General features: G+C 40.5%; 2 protein-coding genes across 3 annotated transcripts; both read right to left on the bottom strand.

Moving 5' to 3' along the window:
• Nucleotides 1-9,563: 9,563 nt before the first annotated feature.
• Nucleotides 9,564-12,658, bottom strand: LOC110489581 (trophoblast glycoprotein-like). The gene is made up of 2 exons (XM_021562317.3): nucleotides 12,297-12,658; nucleotides 9,564-11,688 (listed from the first exon to the last, which is right to left on the bottom strand). Exons 1-2 carry the CDS (start codon nucleotides 12,554-12,556, stop codon nucleotides 10,674-10,676), a joined length of 1,275 nt encoding a protein of 424 aa, XP_021417992.3. The 5' UTR covers nucleotides 12,557-12,658; the 3' UTR covers nucleotides 9,564-10,673.
• Nucleotides 12,659-12,954: 296 nt separating this feature from the next.
• LOC110489572 (transmembrane protein 222) lies at nucleotides 12,955-18,721 on the bottom strand. Of its 2 annotated transcripts, none has more exons than XM_021562306.3 (6): nucleotides 18,493-18,721; nucleotides 18,136-18,220; nucleotides 17,983-18,014; nucleotides 17,767-17,863; nucleotides 17,233-17,363; nucleotides 12,955-15,913 (listed from the first exon to the last, which is right to left on the bottom strand). In XM_021562306.3, the coding sequence occupies exons 1-6, from the start codon at nucleotides 18,612-18,614 to the stop codon at nucleotides 15,826-15,828; spliced, it is 555 nt and encodes a 184-aa protein (XP_021417981.1). In that variant the 5' UTR covers nucleotides 18,615-18,721; the 3' UTR covers nucleotides 12,955-15,825. The 2 variants fall into 2 exon arrangements, with proteins under 2 accessions (XP_021417981.1, XP_090055507.1); XM_090199381.1 differs by having other exon boundaries at nucleotides 15,706-15,913; nucleotides 18,136-18,258; nucleotides 18,493-18,656.
• Nucleotides 18,722-18,895: the final 174 nt, after the last annotated feature.

The raw sequence follows: 18,895 nt of genomic DNA, 5'->3' as shown, positions 1-18,895 counted from the left end.
CTCAGTAGGGTCTGTAGAATCCATATATGGTGTAATTTCATGGGGCTCTGAATAATACGGGGTGTTGCTGGACTTTTACTACGGCCAATACATTGGCCACAATGCAAATCACTGTATATGCATTACATAAGGGCTCATAGAGAAAAAAGTATAATTTGTGCTGATGTAAAAGTGGAGTGGGGAGTACTCAGTAGGGTCTGTGCAATCTATATGTTGTATCATTTCATGGTGTACTGAATAATATGCAATAACCCATTTAAAAATGGGTTGCCTGAACACTATACGGCACAAATGTAGCACTGTACTGGAAAAACTATTATTTGTGCCGATGTTTCATTTTTAAGTTTTTCTTTCAGTAATTGTAGTGACTTGATTTTAGCAGAATCCCAAAAGTTATTTGTGCGTTGTTCAGATGTTATGTTCCTCAACACACGCAGCCAAACAGCGGAGGTTGGCATTGGCTGTTAATTCCTTGTACACCTTATATGCGGCAGTATTATGAAATTACAATGCAAGTTTCTCCCTCTATGGAGCTATGAAAAATTATTATTAAATATATATATATATATATTTATATATATTTATATATATATATGTCTGAAAATGTATGCTGTTGAAAATGTACTACACAGTAAGGATTCTACTCTTTAATCTTTCCTGCAAATAGGCCTACCCATGAGAACGTTTTGAAATACCTACCACTTCTCTCCGAAAGGTACTTTCCCATTCTTCACGAGTCAATGTAACACACCATTATTTGTAGTGGTATGCCTGAATTTGGAGTGGTATGCCTGAATCCAAAATTTGCCTCATCTGAAAGAACAGATTTCAGTGTATCCTCTTATTTCGACGTCAACCTCTCCAGTTACATGCTGCTCATGTAATTACATTTTGTCATAGAGCTTCATATTTCCTCATCTGATAGACCTTTACCACAACTTTCTGGGTGGGTTGCACCAGTATGGATTAACTCTTAAACGGGGTTAAATCAAGTTTGATCTATTCATCTTGTTGCACCAAATGTTAAAGCTAGTTTTAAATTAATCCCAGTTAAATTAAATCCTTCCTCTAATCTAAGTTTAATTTTCACTTTAAACCTAGATATATTCTAAGCCTGTTGCTCAATGAATTAAAAATAATATATCAACTTAGATTGGAGATGAATTCTAAACAGCCACTTGAGGTGTTTAACCTGATAAAATGGCAGCATATCTACTGTGGAAAGTTCTTCAGAGAATAATTAGAGACAGGTTTAATCCTGTTGAGTTTTATGATAATTAACTCATTATTGGTAGGCTATTTACATGCCCATTTGTACAACAATTGAATTGGAGTTCATGATATGCCCAGACTTGGTACGAATGATGAATTTATGCAACATGCTGTAACGGGCCTGATAACGGTAAGATTGTAGTGAAGTAGCATTAACATTTGTTTTATCATGCATTATACACAGTACATTTGAAAGTGTTAAATCAACACTTTAAGTGTTACATTTAACACTGTCAGCGAGTACATATGGTCCCACTCTACACAGAGTACAAAGTACACTGATCAAAGTGTTACATTTCTAGTGTTGATTTAACACTGAGGAAAGCAAAAAAGTTAACACTACTATACTGGCCAGTGTTGATAAACATTTAACACTAAGAGGTAATCAACACTTTGAGTGTCATAGTGACACTCGCTAGTGTTGATCTACGATGACTCCTATTAGAGTACAAATGTGTTAATGTATTTACTCTTCCCCTAAGTAAATGGAAATTATATTTTGTAAAAGCACTTTCACAATAAACTCAAGCAAAGCTGTTTCAACATTCAAATATGTTTATTATGACCAAACCATAAGTCTCAGCCCTGGCTTAAACTGTCATAGAGTGACAGTAGAATGTAGTCAAAAGAATCCCCTGCTCCATTTGACATGAGAAAATCAATAGGTTTGTCGGAAAATTCTGACGTTTACATTACAAACAAACATGTTTCTCACAACCTAACCATAAGTATCAGCTCTGGTTTAAACTTTTATCTAGTGACAGTAGGGGGCAATGTAGTCCAAAAAAAATCCCTTGCTCCATATGACCTGAGCAAATTCGTGGTACATGATGTAATTTACATGAAATACCACGCGTGGTGGACTTTGCTTCAAAACAACTTTAAATGCATGCAAATGATCATCAAAACAAAAAATTTCAAGAGCTGACCCAACCAAAAAAACATTTTCCTCTTTCTGAACAATAGCCTTCATTTTGTAAAATATTGGCATTTCAATGAGTACTTCACCATATATGACCATATATGTACCATTGTGCTTTACCCATTTAACTGACAAAACATTTGTGTGCCCTGAGACATTCAACTTGGCAGCAATCTCGTGGCTTTCTTTCAGGTCATTGAGCCTTGACACCTTTCCCGGACCTATAGCTAGTCTATCCTGACTGAAGGTTTCCCAATTATATGCCATGTCATTTTGGTGTTTCTTGGCTAAGCTCATAATCACATTCTCAAAACTCTTCAGTTGCTTTTTAAAGAAATTATGTTTAGCCTCGACTGATACACCACGACTGAAGAATGGGCCCAATATTCCTTATACAACGAGGATAATGTATCATGAAGTGGTGTTTCGGTAACAGATTTCTATCTGGAAACAAACACTTGAAAAGCCTATGATGTCCAGCAATTAAGTGCTTCGGATAGATTGTCATGCCCTCTGTTAGTATAGGAGAAAACACAATATTTACCATTTGTAGTAGTAACAGAAGCAGCTGCCAGTATTTATCATCTTTCTGTACCAGATCACCAAATATCAATGGCAAATTACAGAGCAGACACCAAGACTGAATAGCATTTAGACCCAAATCATTGCTCCCATCATCCAATTTGAGTGCAGGTGGATGATTCCTCCTCTCTGTGTAGCCATAGTTAAATGAATGAACTCTACCTTACACATCTTTAGCAGTCACAAAGTTGGCTTGTATATACTGTAACACAAGTAGACCTCAAATGGTGCACCTCCTTCTAAAATATAATGCATTATATCAACATAAAAATGGTCTGTAGTATTGAAGTACTGCAGAGAGTTCAATCAGCAAGCATGCTTCACACCGCACACATGAGGTAGTGTTACGTTTGACTGAATAGTTTGACCATTTTCTTAATTTTAGATCACTAACTCTATGATGAACGGTTTTAAACTATGATTAGTGACATGTTGCACCAATATAAGAGGTATTTCGTGAGTTGAAACGGAGTAGCTGGACGATTTGACAAATGAGGCCACACGGTTGCTGTTCCTTGATAAAATATGAACAATGTAAGGTTAGAACTCCTCCAACTCCATCGTGAAATGTTCTCATGGGTTGGCTGATTTGAAATCAAATCTGTTATTTGCCAGAACTAGACAGAAACCTCATTCGTTAGCTAACTAGTTTAAAAACCAAGCTAGATAGTGTAACGTTCGTCGTTGGGAGAAAGAGAGGAGGACCAATGCGCAGCGTGGTAAGTGTTCATAGCTTTTAATGACGTACTAGAACACTGAACAAAACAATAAATAACGTACTAGAACACTGAACAAAACAATAAATAACAAACGAACAGTCCCGTAAGGTGAAAGACCCACATTTTTTTTTAAAAAAATAAATAAATAAATAAAAATATATAATAAAAAAACACTAAACAGGAAATAACTACCCACAACTCAAAAGTGAAACCAGGCTACCTAAGTATGGTTCTCAATCAGGGACAACGATTGAAAGCTGCCTCTAATTGAGAACCATACCAGGCCAAACACAGAAATCCCAAATCATAGAAAAAAGAACATAGACAACCCACCCAACACACGCCCTGACCATACTAAAACAAAGACATAACAAAAGAACTAAGGTCAGAACGTGACAGATAGCATAAAATATTATTTATTATTGTCATTACTTAACGTTATTTATGCATTTATTTTTGTCCGTTAGCCACCTGATCATGGCCCTTAAAAAAACATCACCGTTTCTCAAATCGGATGAAAGCGTGCTGGGAAAAAAATAAAAGTGAAAGCCAAAAAGGATGCAGTAGACCGGAACCGGAGGGGGGCCTCCGTCCAAGTGAATTGATCCTATCACCCATAAGATATTCGAGACTCATCCCCAGCAGTTTGCCCCTCTTCATAACCCCTATGATGACGACGGACAACTCGACCCAACAGTATTTATTTAGTAAGCATAAATAACTGGTAAAGATCAATGGCTATAATAATGCACGTTAAAACTAACGTTAATGCAACTTCACTACAATGTTACTGTTATCAGGCCCGTTACAGCATGTTGCATAACATCATCACTCGTATCAAGGCTGGGCATATCATAAACCCCAATTTAGTTGTTGTACAAAATGGGCACGTAAATAGCCTACTAATAATGAGTTAATTATCATTAAACTCAACAGGATTCAACCTGTCTCTAATTATTCTCTGAGGAACTCTGTCGTTTTGGTCTATCCACAGTAGATATGCTGCCATTTGGTGCAACAAGATTAATAGATAAACCTTGATTTAACCCAGTTTAAGAGTTAATCCATGTTGGTGCAACCCACTATTAATCATAGATTTACTGATCAGATTTAAAATTAATTGGTGCAAACACATCTCTGATTAATTATAAACCTAGATTTACAAAACCTAGATTAGATCTAATCCTAGATTAGTTTAAATCATGTTGGTGCAACACACCCTCTGTCTCTAAGTGGTACTATTCATTCCCAATATTTTGGGTGTCTGAGATTTGATTGAGCTGCACCACTGACACTTCCTCATACGAACTCTTGGCTACATCCGGATGAAAATCAGAAGCAAGTTCTCTATCCTCAAAAGTCTGTACACTTTGCATATTTAGTTGGCAGTCTGAGGGTCTTCTATGAGCAGTTGACATTCCCTCATTTAAACGCTCCACAGGCAATATGTTTTGAACCTGAGCCTCGTTTACATTCTCTGTTTGTACTATTTTGTTTAATCTCACCTTGATGTCACTAGCAACATAATGTATACATGTGTCACAGTCATACAGGTATGACAGCCCATCAGTGTTGCAGTCTTTGAAGCAGTTGGCTTCTTAACAAATCCCCTGCTAATAATCTGTATTTGGCACTACCATTAGCGCAAGGCAAGAGGGCATGAAAGTTGTGTATGGAATGGCAATTCATTTCACGCTAGGGTAAGCAACAAAAAAAAGTGTTACGGGTTTTGTTTTTCCAACGGATATTCACAACACAAAAAAAGTCAATTCATTTATTGTTTTGGAATTAATTTAACATGCAGGACTCAATGTAGGCATTACAAGAAAGACAGAGTAATAACCAGCAGGCTGTTTCACACAGCCCCCTGAAAACGGAACATATTTGGTTAGTAGAACCCCAACTGAGTATTTTCCACCCAAGTTTATTTGAGACAGGTGTTCTCTTTACCAGTGTGTGGTCTAGCAATGACTAAAATATGAAATCACATTCATATGCTTTTGCGCCACATATTTGGCTGACGGCGACAACATAACATGCTAAAATGGTAGCTGTCCGTGGTGCTGATATGTGTCTCACTGTTCAAATGTCAACATAAAGCTTCCTATGACCTGACTTTTTGTTTAAACCTGTTTTGTATTTTAGGGACTGTAGTGAGTAGACTGGATCCTGGTTTTATGGACACATAAAATATATTTGTACTGTACAGTGTCCAGGCAAACCCCTTTAAGCTGTTTGACCACAGTAAAAGTCCAGCAACACTCCATATTATTCAGAGCCCCATGAAATGACACCCTATGGATTCTATTGACCCTGCTGAGTATTCCCTACAGTACTTTTACTGTGGCACCTAGAATAGTTTTTGCTCTATAAGCCAATATGTATCCCATACACAGGTATTCGCATTGTGGTCAATGGAATGGGTAGAGGAAAAGTCCAGCAACACTTTCATATTATTCAGTGCCCCATGAAATTACTCCATATATATTTTCTACAGAGCCTACTGATTATTTCTTACAGCACTTTTACTGCGGCACCTAGAATAGTTTTTGCTCTAAAAGCCAATATGTATTCCATATACAGTGATTCACATTGTGGCCAATGGAATGGGTGGAGCAAAAGTCCAGCAACACTGTATTTTTCAGAGCCTCATGAAATAACACCATATTCTACAGACCCTACTGAGTACTCCTGACCCCACTTTTACATAAGGCACACATAATTGTTTTTCCTGTACAGTACTATATATGTACCATATAGTTTCCAGGCACCCCATTTTAAGCTGACCACAGTTCAAACTCATCTGATTTGTATTCTAGGGACTCTAGTTAGTAAGTAGACTGGACCAATCAATAGTTTGTTCTGTACAGTGCAATTTGTTTTTTCAATACAAAAAAAATACAGTTACTTTTCTTAAACAAAATTGCATTCTTCAACAATAGTACCAGTAAATAAACTAGAATCCTACTATCAAAATAATTATATATTAAAAAAAAATTGTAATTGTTGATTTTTTTTTACAAATAGGCTATTATAATGTTCTTGATATTGATTTACTTAAGCTCCAACCATTTCTCAATGTGCTCCACCTTATAGTTTTCTTTATCTTATATAAAGTAGTAATTCTCTTTAGTTTTCCCTTTAGTTTTCCCCCGTGTAATTATAATTTTAACATTATGCACTATGCAAAGCTGCAAAAAAATATTGATTTCGTATCATACACATAGCGTTTTACCGTGGACTTGTATTTTGAAGGCAACATTTGAAAACCGGAAGTCTAAATGCTAAATGCTAAATGCCATGATGCCAATCACAGAGTTTCTAAACCCAGAGGTACAACATCGCGAAACTTCCGGGAATGCCCCAGAAACAGACCAAACAGACCAGGCCGGGGTTTGGGGTTTATAAAGTCAATGAGAGAAGTGGAACATTCTTCTTAGTTGTTACTTTTCTTGAAATGTAATGGCACAAACCAGATTCGAGCCAACGTCTGTAGTAGTTGGGCATGTGGAAAACTAACACGTTGTCATTTTTGACAAAAACTACTTTATATCGAAGGAGTGCCTTTGATTTGACGGCCTGCACATGCGCAGTTTGATGCCAGACGACCGTTAGACCTGATGATGTGTATCGACACTACCGGTCAAACGTTTTTGAACACCGAATCATTCAAGGGTTTTTCTTTATTTTGACTATTTTCTACATTGTAAAATAATAGTGAAAACATCGAAAAATCAAGGCAACGGTAAGAATCTCTGGAATAACTATCTAAGTGTAGTAATGAATAAATTGGCGAAATTAATGACATGTTTATCATCCAGTAGTCGGTGCAATTTGCGAAGTATCTGACCAGAGATCTACTGATATGTGTAGCATCAGAGATATGGAACGCCCAGTGTCACTTGAAATAAATACATTTCAGTCAAGAAGTAATTAAACGTGGAAATTAAATAGAGAAATTGAAAATTGCAACACAAAAATAAATAAATAGCCTAGACCGATCAATTGGAAAATAAATTCTGAAATGGAAAATAAAATACACAAATAAATAAATACATAAATTGAGGATTATATTATGAACAGAGGCCCAAAATACACATCTTTCACATTTCTCCAACTTTTCTCATCCAGACAGGTCTGCTCGATCCTGCTCTCTCCCCACTCCCAAGCTCAGTTAGTCGGGTAAGAGGTTCTCCAAACATGGGTCCAAACCTGGGTGTAATAGCATCTCTGATGGTATGGTGAGATCTTTGTCCGGTGGTGGACTGTGTCATTGTCCAGTGTTCATAGATATTTCTCAGAACTAGCTGCGTGTCTATGTTGATGGGAGGGGTGCTGGCCCATTGCTTCGGGGTCAAGGGGGGCATCAGGGTTTTAAACTGCCTAAACATCTGTAAAGCAAAAACACCCACCCAGATAACAATACTGACAAACTTCATTTCGGAGTCAAACTTCAAAGTAATTTGTCTATAACAAAGTACAAATTGAAAAAGCAACCTTCCCTCAGGTGTTTTGTGATGTTCATTTCATTTGATTGGACTCTTGGAATTGGGTTGTTGTGTCGCTGCAATACAGTGTCACAGAAGGGTACATGCCATCCCGTTGTTAGATATGACAATAGAATTAGTGGCCTGATTATATGGTCATTTTTAACAGAGACATAGTATAGACTCATGCCAGTAGAGGGCACCCTCATACATTTGACTGATTTGACACAAACGGGTTGGATTCCTGAAGAGTCCATTTTTTTAACCCTGGCCTAAACCCACTATAGGAGCTAGTCACACAATAATAGCCATGCCTCAGCCTAAAAGTGGCAGAACTTCTGTATATTTTCCACTTGACTGCATTAAATAACTGATGTGAGTGGAGCTTGCTGGTGTAAAACAGCTGCCTGGCAAATGTAGCTGGTGTGGTGAGGTGATCTTATTCCTTGGTAAAAGGGTGAAAAGAAACTGTTTAAACACATTCAATGTCAATATCATAGATTTCTGTTTCCAATTCAAATAAGGGTGCAATGCACCTCCAGTAGCTGAAAAAGCATAGAGCAAAATATGGGCTCATCAGTCACGTAAAACCATTGAAACGCTTCCAGGTCATGTTTGCTTTGAGTTTACGAACCTTTTATCTCCTCTCCTTTATTATGCAGACTTTCTGTAGGTTATGACCCTCTCTTCCAACAAATAATGAGTGAGCCGGGAGGAATGCGCTGCCTCTTCTACTCCAACTGCATGTAATTAGAGGCCTGGCTTTGACCTTACTCAGTGCATGGTTAATCTCAACCCATTTACTGTCTTCAGTAGAGTGCATGTAGACCTTGCTGGGATTATTGATGATAGCCAGCGTTTCCAGGTGTTTTAGAAATCCTGCCAGTGCGGAACCACGTCCTCCTTACACCGCCATCATTTTGACAGCAACCGAGGCTGTCACTAGTGTATCAGTGCAATACGTCACTTGCCTTGGGATGACTGAGCAGATTTCCTTTTAGCTGAAGATGCCACTTAATAAATGACAAATTTAAAAGGTGGACATGACATCCTTGAAAACATGATCATACTTTACAGGTGTGTAGCAAGCAATCAATCTGTAAAACGATTTGCACTTTACATTACTGCAACCACGCATCAGACATAATTGCATGCTATGTCATATAATAAGATCACTAAAATATGCTTACTGAATAGATAAACTCACACACACCAGAGCCAGTAGCATTGAGGTGGAGATTAATATATACTGTCAGTGTTGCTTTGGTCAATAGTGATCATTAGTTATAAAAGTCCTGCAACTAAACTCACACGCAGGATAGAGAGATGCACCGATACCTGCAGAGCCAGCAGGTGCAACTCTGACTAGCATCCTTCATCTTGTCCCACTTTCCCCCTACAGACACACTTAATCATCTCCCTTTCCCCATCTGCGCTAAGCAGGAGAGTCACACTAGCCCTGCACATAGTAACAGAATGGGGCAATGGAGCAGTGGTCATTCCAACAGCTCCCTGTAGAGTTGTAAAGTTACTTTAAGACTAAATGGAAACTTACTACAAATGTGATTTGGATAACATCTTGAAAACATGTTTTTATTCAGCACCACAAAGGGGTTTTACAATTGTTTCATTTAAATTATCTTTACATAACACTGGTAAGTTATGCACGTGAGTTTATACACCACACTAGATCCTGCTTCATCACTTCAATACCACATCACTTCTGCACTCTGTAAATATGTGCCCATTGTTTCTGTCTTGCCCTGTTACGTCTGGTTACAAAGTCAGTTAAGGACGAAGATATGACTTAGTGCAGTGTAGAATCATTCAATCTTCCAAAAAGAGTAGACGTTCAAGGTTAGTTTTGCAGTCAAGACCCTTCAGATAGGCTATGTTGCTTTGGTTCCATCTAGATATGTCAATAAGACCCACAAAGTATAATATAATAATACATACAACACCAAAGACGGATAGCAACTTGGTTAAATCTATGCAAGTTAGTAAAAATGTGGCCACAGCAAGAGAGGCATCACGGCTATGCAGGTACAACGAGCCCGGCTGTTCACACTTAAAATAGTCTCTCCATTAAATAGTGTAATTACATCACTTATGTAAGGATAAACTGTAGAACTGTTATACATTTTTATGCTTACATAAGTTATGTAATTATATTCAACATATTGTACAGAAATGTATGATACAGGTAAATCCCTCACACATGTGTGCATGGTTGGGCAGAAACTGATTATATGTAATCTGATTACAAAATAAAAAAAAATACTTTTAATCAGTTATGTTACCAGCCCAAAATATCAGATTACAGATGCTTTTGAAAAACTAGATGATTACTTTCAAATTCATAAAGGATGTCTGCTGTTTTCTCAATTACATTTAATTCAGCATTGATAAAAGAACAGGTTTAAATGAGTTCCACCAGAGCAAGTCTGACCACAAGTCAGAGACCACTATGATGACACACCAAATGTGTGTGTATGGATCATTTTATCTACTTCTAATAAGGGGAAAGTAAACCGATTTACATTACTGAGTTTGGGTAATCCAAAAGTTACGTTACTGATTACAATTTTAGACAGGTAACTAGTAACGGTTACAGATTACATTTAGAAAGTAACCTACCCAAACCTGAATGCAAGTCCACTCCAGTCCAGTTCCATTCCAGGGAATGAGGAATCACAAATCCACCGAGATGGAGCCTGGCTTGACCTGTGTGTCTGAGGGGATCTGAACTAAACAGGTGTCAGTGGGTAGCTGTGATAAGCGGTTATCTGAGTGAGCCTGTCCAAAACTACCGTTTGTCGGTGGCTTCTCTTCGACTCTGACGTCTTTTGAGAGGTATTCCCGGCGTGGGTCAGTGTCGATCTCATAGCGGTGGTGATACCCCTCCAACACTTCATGGCAGGCATCTCTCGTCTCCACCACCCACTTTTTAATACCTTGCCGGTTGAGGTAGAGCACAAAGAGGAAGACCATGCCCACAAAGCCCAGCACCAGACCCAAGAGGACGTAGGAGGTCTGCAGGGAGAGGTCGCCCACCTCGTCTCTGATTCCGACCAGAGGTGGTGAAGTAGCATGGCATCCGATAACTTGGACCCCGAGCGCCCGCAGGGGCCTGTCCTGAAACTCCCAGGGTGAGGCGCAGGTCAGGGCTTCTGCATCCCCCACCTGAGCCTGGGAATTCTTAAGCCACACAGCAAAGTCTTGGATCTCACATGTGCAGACATAGGGGTTGTGGCTCAGCAGGATGCGGGGGGCTTGCCCCAGCCTTTCCAGCTCCCCTAGAGCATCACCTTGGAACGCCCTGAAAGAGTTGCGGGTCAAGTCAAGCAGCTCCAGGCGGCGCAGGCCAAAGAAGGTGCCGTTGTAGACCGATGCTAGGGAGTTGTTACCAAGGAAGAGGTGCTGCAGGCTAGGGAGGTGGGAGAACATCCCTGGGGGTAGGAAGACCAGGCGGTTCCCGGAGAGGTCTAGGCTGAGCAACCCTCCTAGGCCTCCCCATCGCAGTGCGGTGGTGAGATCTGTCAGTGAGGTGTAGTTATAGAGGGAGCGGCTAAGGTTGAGCTCCTTTAGAGGACTCCCTGGGATGTTGAGGGATTCAGGGTGGATGAGAGTCAGATGGTTGCAGCTCATGTCCAGGGAGCGCAGGTAGGAAAGGGTAGAGAAGCTGTGGGACGCAACCTCTGTGATTCTGGGAAGACAGATGGACCATGTTTACAGTCCCCAAATCGCATATTGGACTCAGAATTAATGTTTGCTGAATTATTGTCATGCTCAAATAGGGTATCTAAACATTTCATAAGTTAGTGTGATGGCATTCAGGAGAACATGAAATAATAATTTTATTGTTTTCCTGCTATTTCTCCCCAATTCTGTGATATCCAATTGGTAGTTATAGTCTTGTCCCATTGCTGAAACTCCGGTATGGACTAGGGAGAGGCAAAGGTCGAGAGCCATGCATGCTCCAAAACACAACCCTGCCAAGCTGCACTGCTTCTTGACACACTGCTTGCTTAACCCGGAAGCCAGCCGCACCAATGTGTCGGAGGAAACATTGTACAACTGGCAACCAGGGTCAGCTTGCAGACGCCCGGACCCCCACAAGGAGTCACTAGAGCGCGTTGGGACAAGGACATCTCGGCCGGCCAAACCCTCCCCTAACCCGGACAACGCTGGGCCAATTGTGTGCCGCCTCATGGGTCTCCCGGGCACGGCTGGCTGTGACACAGCCTGAGATTGAACCCTGGTCTGTAGTGAAACATCAGAACACAATTATCTTTGATGAGAATATCTACTCACCTATTGTTGCTCAAAATGATGGTGGTGACATTTTTCAGTTCTTGAAATGTCTCTGATCCAATTCTGAATATATTGTGTCCTGTGATGATCACATTCCTTGTGTATCCTGGAATATCTTGTGGTATGGAGCGAAGGTCCTTGGAAACGCATTTCACTGTGCGCGTGCCAGCAAAGCATTGGCAGCTTGATGGGCACTCCAAGCACTGGTGGGGCGCACAGAGTAGCGCACCAAAAAGTACAAGGATTACCAAATTATGCATAACTCAACAGAAACGTTATAAACTGATAAATACCAGAATATGCAGAAGGAGCAGTTAACGGTGAGTCATATTACGCCATGTCATGCACATCAAGGAGGGAAAAAAACTCAAGACTCCGGCATAACGGTATAATGAGGTGTTAGCCTTTCTTTAGATGGTGCCAAATGATAGCCCAATGGTTTGTGTCTGCATTGAGTGAGAAGGATGTTTCGTCTGCTGAGCAACAGGACCGGCAAGTTGTTAGCTTGACTTGAAATACCGGCGCAGAATCAAGGAGAGAAACAGTGAACGTTTTTTAAAGGCACAGACACGAAAAATATTATACTACACAGAAGAGTAGACCTCTGTGGTGTATTTGTGTGATATGATTTAACAGTTTATAAACAAAGAACAAGTAGGCTATGCATATTATGTACATTTATTTATATTTGTTCCAATAAATAACAACACTAAACAGAGGGTAGTGCCCAGGACCCAGTACATATAATAATTTCGCCGGTGCTTATATTTGTCCTGTTACACACAAGTGTGTAATGGAAATGTTTTTTGCGTGGCCAACTCCCCTGAGGCACCCGCAGGGTTCCGGTATTGTGGTTCCGGTATTCGAACCCAACGTTCTTAGCTCGAGGCTACGTGCCGCCCTCACTCGGGCCGAGCTCCCTGTCACCCAGGACCTCAATAACAGGCAGTTAATGACTCCAGACATCCAAGTCATAGACTGTTCTCTCTGCTACCATACGGCAAGCGGTGCCGATGTACCAAGTCTGGAACCAACAGGACCCTGAACAGTTTCTACCAGCAAGCCGTAAGACTGTTAAATATTTTAGTTAAATAAATAACTACCCAGACTATCTGTATTGACCCAATTTTTACACTAACATTTTTGACTCATCACATACGCTGTTGCAACTGTTTATGATCTATCCTATTGCCTAGTCACTTTATCCCTAGTTATATGTACATATCTACCTCAATTACCTCGTACCCCTGCAGATCGACTCTGTACTGCTACCCCATAGCAAGGTTAGCGTTACGCTGTATTTATTATTACTTTTCTATATTTTCTGTCTCTTTGCATTGATGGGAAGCATTTCACTGTTAGTCTACACCTGTTGTTTACGAAGCATGACAAATACAATTTGATTTGACTTTACTAGCCTATGGTATAGCTTATTGCCCATCATTTCTGTAATTCTATCGAATGAGTGGTCATGCATATGGACTACTGTAGAGTATATTAACATTCCCAGGCATGTTGCTTCAGAGAACTTACTGCATGAAAAACGAACACGGTCTGATAAAATATAGTAAACAATTACAAAGTAAAATGATGTTGAGTGGGTATTAACATTTAAATTATCGTCATTTAGCAGATGCTATATCAGTTCTATATACAGTACCTTGCGAAAGTATTCGGCCCCCTTGAACTTTGCGACCTTTTGCCACATTTCACGCTTCAAACATAAAGATATAAAACTGTATTTTTTTGTGAAGAATCAACAACAAGTGGGACACAATCATGAAGTGGAACGACATTTATTGGATATTTCAAACTTTAACAAATCAAAAACTGAAAAATTGGGCGTGCAAAATTATTCAGCCCCCATAAATTAATACTTTGTAGCGCCACCTTTTTCTGCGATTACAGCTGTAACTCGCTTGGGGTATGTCTCTATCAGTTTTGCACATCGAGAGACTGAAATTTTTCCCCATTCCTCCTTGCAAAACAGCTCGAGCTCAGTGAGGTTGGATGGAGAGCATTTGTGAACAGCAGTTTTCAGTTCTTTCCACAGATTCTCAATTGGATTCAGGTCTGGACTTTGACTTGGCCATTCTAACACCTGGATATGTTTATTTTTGAACCATTCCATTGTAGATTTTGCTTTATGTTTTGGATCATTGTCTTGTTGGAAGACAAATCTCCGTCCCAGTCTCAGGTCTTTTGCAGACTCCATCAGGTTTTCTTCCAGAATGGTCCTGTATTTGGCTCCATCCATCTTCCCATCAATTTTAACCATCTTCCCTGTCCCTGCTGAAGAAAAGCAGGCCCAAACCATGATGCTGCCACCACCATGTTTGACAGTGGGGATGGTGTGTTCAGCTGTGTTGCTTTTACGCCAAACATAACGTTTTGCATTGTTGCCAAAAAGTTCAATTTTGGTTTCATCTGACCAGAGCACCTTCTTCCACATGTTTGGTGTGTCTCCCAGGTGGCTTGTGGCAAACTTTAAACGACACTTTTTATGGATATCTTTAAGAAATGGCTTTCTTCTTGCCACTCTTCCATAAAGGCCAGATTTGTGCAATATACGACTGATTGTTGTCCTATGGACAGAGTCTCCCACCTCAGCTGTAGATCTCTGCATTTCATCCAGAGTGATCATGGGCCTCTTGGCTGCATCTCTGATGAGTCTTCTCCTTGTATGAGCTGAAAGTTTAGAGGGACGGCCAGGTCTTGGTAGATTTGCAGTGGTCTGATACTCCTTCCATTTCAATATTATCGCTTGCACAGTGCTCCTTGGAATGTTTAAAGCTTGGGAAATCTTTTTGTATCCAAATCCGGCTTTAAACTTCTTCACAACAGTATCTCGGACCTGCCTGGTGTGTTCCTTGTTCTTCATGATGCTCTCTGCGCTTTTAACGGACCTCTGAGACTATCACAGTGCAGGTGCATTTATACGGAGACTTGATTACACACAGGTGGATTGTATTTATCATCATTAGTCATTTAGGTCAACATTGGATCATTCAGAGATCCTCACTGAACTTCTGGAGAGAGTTTGCTGCACTGAAAGTAAAGGGGCTGAATAATTTTGCACGCCCAATTTTTCAGTTTTGGAATTGTTAAATACGTTTGAAATATCCAATAAATGTCGTTCCACTTCATGATTGTGTCCACCTTGTTGTTGATTCTTCACAAAAAAATACAGTTTTATATCTTTATGTTTGAAGCCTTAAATGTGGCAAAAGGTCGCAAAGTTCAAGGGGGCCGAATACTTTCGCAAGGCACTGTATATGGTTATGACTATCCCAAGCCAAACATTCATTTATATGACATTCCTTTCTGAATCTAGTAAAAGGTACTTCGAAACAAGCCAGAACAGCTGGACATAACTGCCCTCATGAGAGTGTGAATGTTAGCACTGCACAAAGAAGTGTCCCATCGAAACGTTTATTCTTCTTCTTTCACTTTTTATGATTACAACGGAGCAGGAAAATCCCTTGTATTATCTCTCCCCTCCGTCTCCCTCTCCGTGTCCCTTGTGTGGTCAGTGCAGGTTGAGCGTTAGGATGAAGGTGACGAGGGCTCCAGTCAACATAAGGAAGGGCAGCCAGGTCTTGAGGAACGACACACAGCTGGGGAAGGACAGAGGGAGAGAGAGAGAGCACAGTGAGAGTAGTAATGAGTCATTAAATCCTCACATTTTGGCTGTCGGTCAAAAACACAAGACATTTGTCGTCTATACTGCCCTACAAGGTCAAAACTCAGTAACTACACTTTTTTTTGTCAAAATTCCGTTAAGACTGAAATCAGGCGTTGTAGTATCTGTTTTGTCTTGTGACATAATCAACTGTTTTAATTATGTTCCGTTTCAGAGAAAGTTTGAGTTTGAAATTTGCAGTAACTACAATTTCCAAGTAAAAACCAAGGAAAACCGCAGTAACTGAAGTTACTGCACTTTGGCTTTGTTCCACCATACAAAGAGCAGTAACTACGCAACAGTGAAACTGAGAAAAATTGCTTCAAAGTTGATTTGCTTTTCCAGACAAATATGTTGTCGGTAGATAAGTAATAATGCACTGATATATTATATTATTCTGAATTGTTTATGCATATCAACCATGACCACTGATTTGACCTAAGTCAAATATTTTTTTTAGATATAAACATTCTATGTGATGAAACAGTCCTTACCTTATGGCAAAAAAATGTTTGAGGATTGCCTTTGGCTTTTGTAGGGCAGTATATAGAGACAGGTAAAGAAGTGCAGTCGGTTAAATGTCCCAGAAGCCAGGGTAATTTACACAGGGCACTGAGGGCAGACCAACTCTCTAATCTCCCAGAGGTTTACCCTACTCCCTTCACTCACTCCTTCCCCGTTCTCCACCCTTGTATCCCCCCCCCCCCCCTTCCTCCCGATCCAGCAGTGGGAGCCCCGGCAGAGAGTTGATGTGGTGATGAGGGGGCCACATCTGGCAATGATGAATTACACGGCGCCCCACTGTTTAAGGACGTGGTGCCCTCGGACGATAATGTGGAGGCTGCACAAAGCAGTGACACTAGCTCCCTATGTGGGTCAGGGGAGAATAATGAGGGGGTTTCTCAACAGCATATGTTTCCCCGTGTCTGGAGCTCCTCTGTTCCTCCTGCAGAGAGTTGCCTGCTGGCAGGTGCATGCTTGCTTGTTCAGACTCGGTGCTGTTGCTGTTTTGCATAGTTTGCTTCTGCCCATTTCATCAGCATGTCTGATTCTACTTCCACACCAGTTAGTCAAATGATCCAGAGGGAACGCACATACACATAGAGTGATTGGTCAGTCAGAATGATGCTTTGTGAGTGGCAAGTATTGTTGTACAGAAGGTTCAGTGTTCACGCCTAGGTTAGGACAGGAATGAGCATACTCTGTTACATACAGTAGAGTACCTCTTCATTGCATGATTGCATGGTATCTCACCTGACATGCTTGCCGTGGATAAGGGACCGCAGGCATAGGTTGACCATGTTCCAGGACGTTCTGTTGTCGTAGCGCATGAGGTTAAGGGCCAGGGCCACATGGGAGTGGCAGTTATCACAGCAGAGGTTGTGCTACAAGAGACAGAGGAAGAAGGCTAGTCAGGTCTAATTCTAGGCGTTTTTTGTCAATATCGCTACAATGGGCCTTTACAATCATTGTACAAAACATGTACATATAAATACCTTTGCCCCTTACAATAGGCCTTTACTGGAGATGTTCAATAGGCCTTTACTGGAGATGATTAATAGGCCTTTACTGGAGATGTTCAATAGGCCTTTACTGGAGATGTTCAATAGGCCTTTACTGGAGATGTTCAATAGGCCTTTACTGGAGATGTTCAATAGGCCATTACTGGAGATGTTCAATAGGCCCTTACTGAAGATGTTCAATAGAACCTACGAAGGAAATATAATTCCACTACTAGACCTGTCTGTCTGTCTGTCTGTCTTATTATGTCACTGTCAATGTTCATACCGGCCTGCATTTGTACTCCTCCGATGCGTCTTGCACTGCCTTGTCCCAGGCAGCTGAGCCAGTGCCACACACCTTATCAACATCAAGCTTCCAGTACCTGTTAAGAGACAACAATGCCGCAGATGCCTTACTACCTAACTGCAATGCCGGCATGTCAATTTTGAGCACAATATGCCAAGCCTAGCTACAAGCATTGAACGAACAAAGCCAACTTACTTTGTTGGTCTTCCAAAGGCCATATTATCTTCCTGAAAGGAAAGATGGGACATTTTGAGGAACTATCGAAACAGATGGTCCGATAATAACATTAGGCTTATGCACATAAAGCTGTAGGCCTACTGTCATAATGCATGATCTGCATATACTCACAGACACTAAGTACGATCCAGCGAAGTCTCTTATCACGCCTGCAGAAGTACAGATCCCCATGTGACCAATGAAGGGGAGCAACCACCTGAACAAAACAGAGGTACGGCACTGTATTGGGGGGTCCTGGGAATAAAGAGTGCGTGTATATTATAGGGCATCTAACGGTATGGGCATTTTAATTCCAGCCCACATAGTATTTGGAAATTCACTAGCTATATTGCAAGCTAGTGATATAAATATCCAAAAGATGTGATCGCCTAACATGACCATTGATGTTTATCAACATGACCACGTAAATAGTGTCTCCATTTCAGATAGTGAGAGCAAGAGAAAACAACCGGAAAAGTGGCTACTCACGACAGTATTGGAATAGGTGTCCAAACGACGCAATAAGGATAACGGCTGTTTTTCCGGTCTATTTTTTCGAAACCCCCGTGATAATTAATCATTATATCTATTTCGTCCGCCTCCTGCGCCATCAGTAATTTTAACACTGTGCCGTAGCCTGTCGCTGCTCAACTGACATCACGAAAATGCGTAGGCGCGTATGGCGGCCGCGTTCGACGGCCTGCAAAGCAGTCATGCAACAAATCTCACAAAGCCAGCCTGGATATTAATTAAATGCCCAATGCAGACGTTGTTATATCAATAGTTATATCAATATCAATTCATTTCTTGGTAACAGTTAAGTATCTTAGATTTCAATTAAAATGGGAAAATAGCTTTTTTAGCAAAAAACTACTTCTCAAAGGTCCAATGT

The sequence above is a fragment of the Oncorhynchus mykiss genome, chromosome 2 (genome assembly GCF_057628025.1).
Source record: "Oncorhynchus mykiss isolate SJ-2025 chromosome 2, ASM5762802v1, whole genome shotgun sequence".
Classification (NCBI taxonomy): domain Eukaryota; kingdom Metazoa; phylum Chordata; class Actinopteri; order Salmoniformes; family Salmonidae; genus Oncorhynchus; species Oncorhynchus mykiss.
The sequence above is the reverse complement of the archived record's forward strand: the minus strand, read 5'-3'. Positions and strand labels throughout refer to the sequence as shown.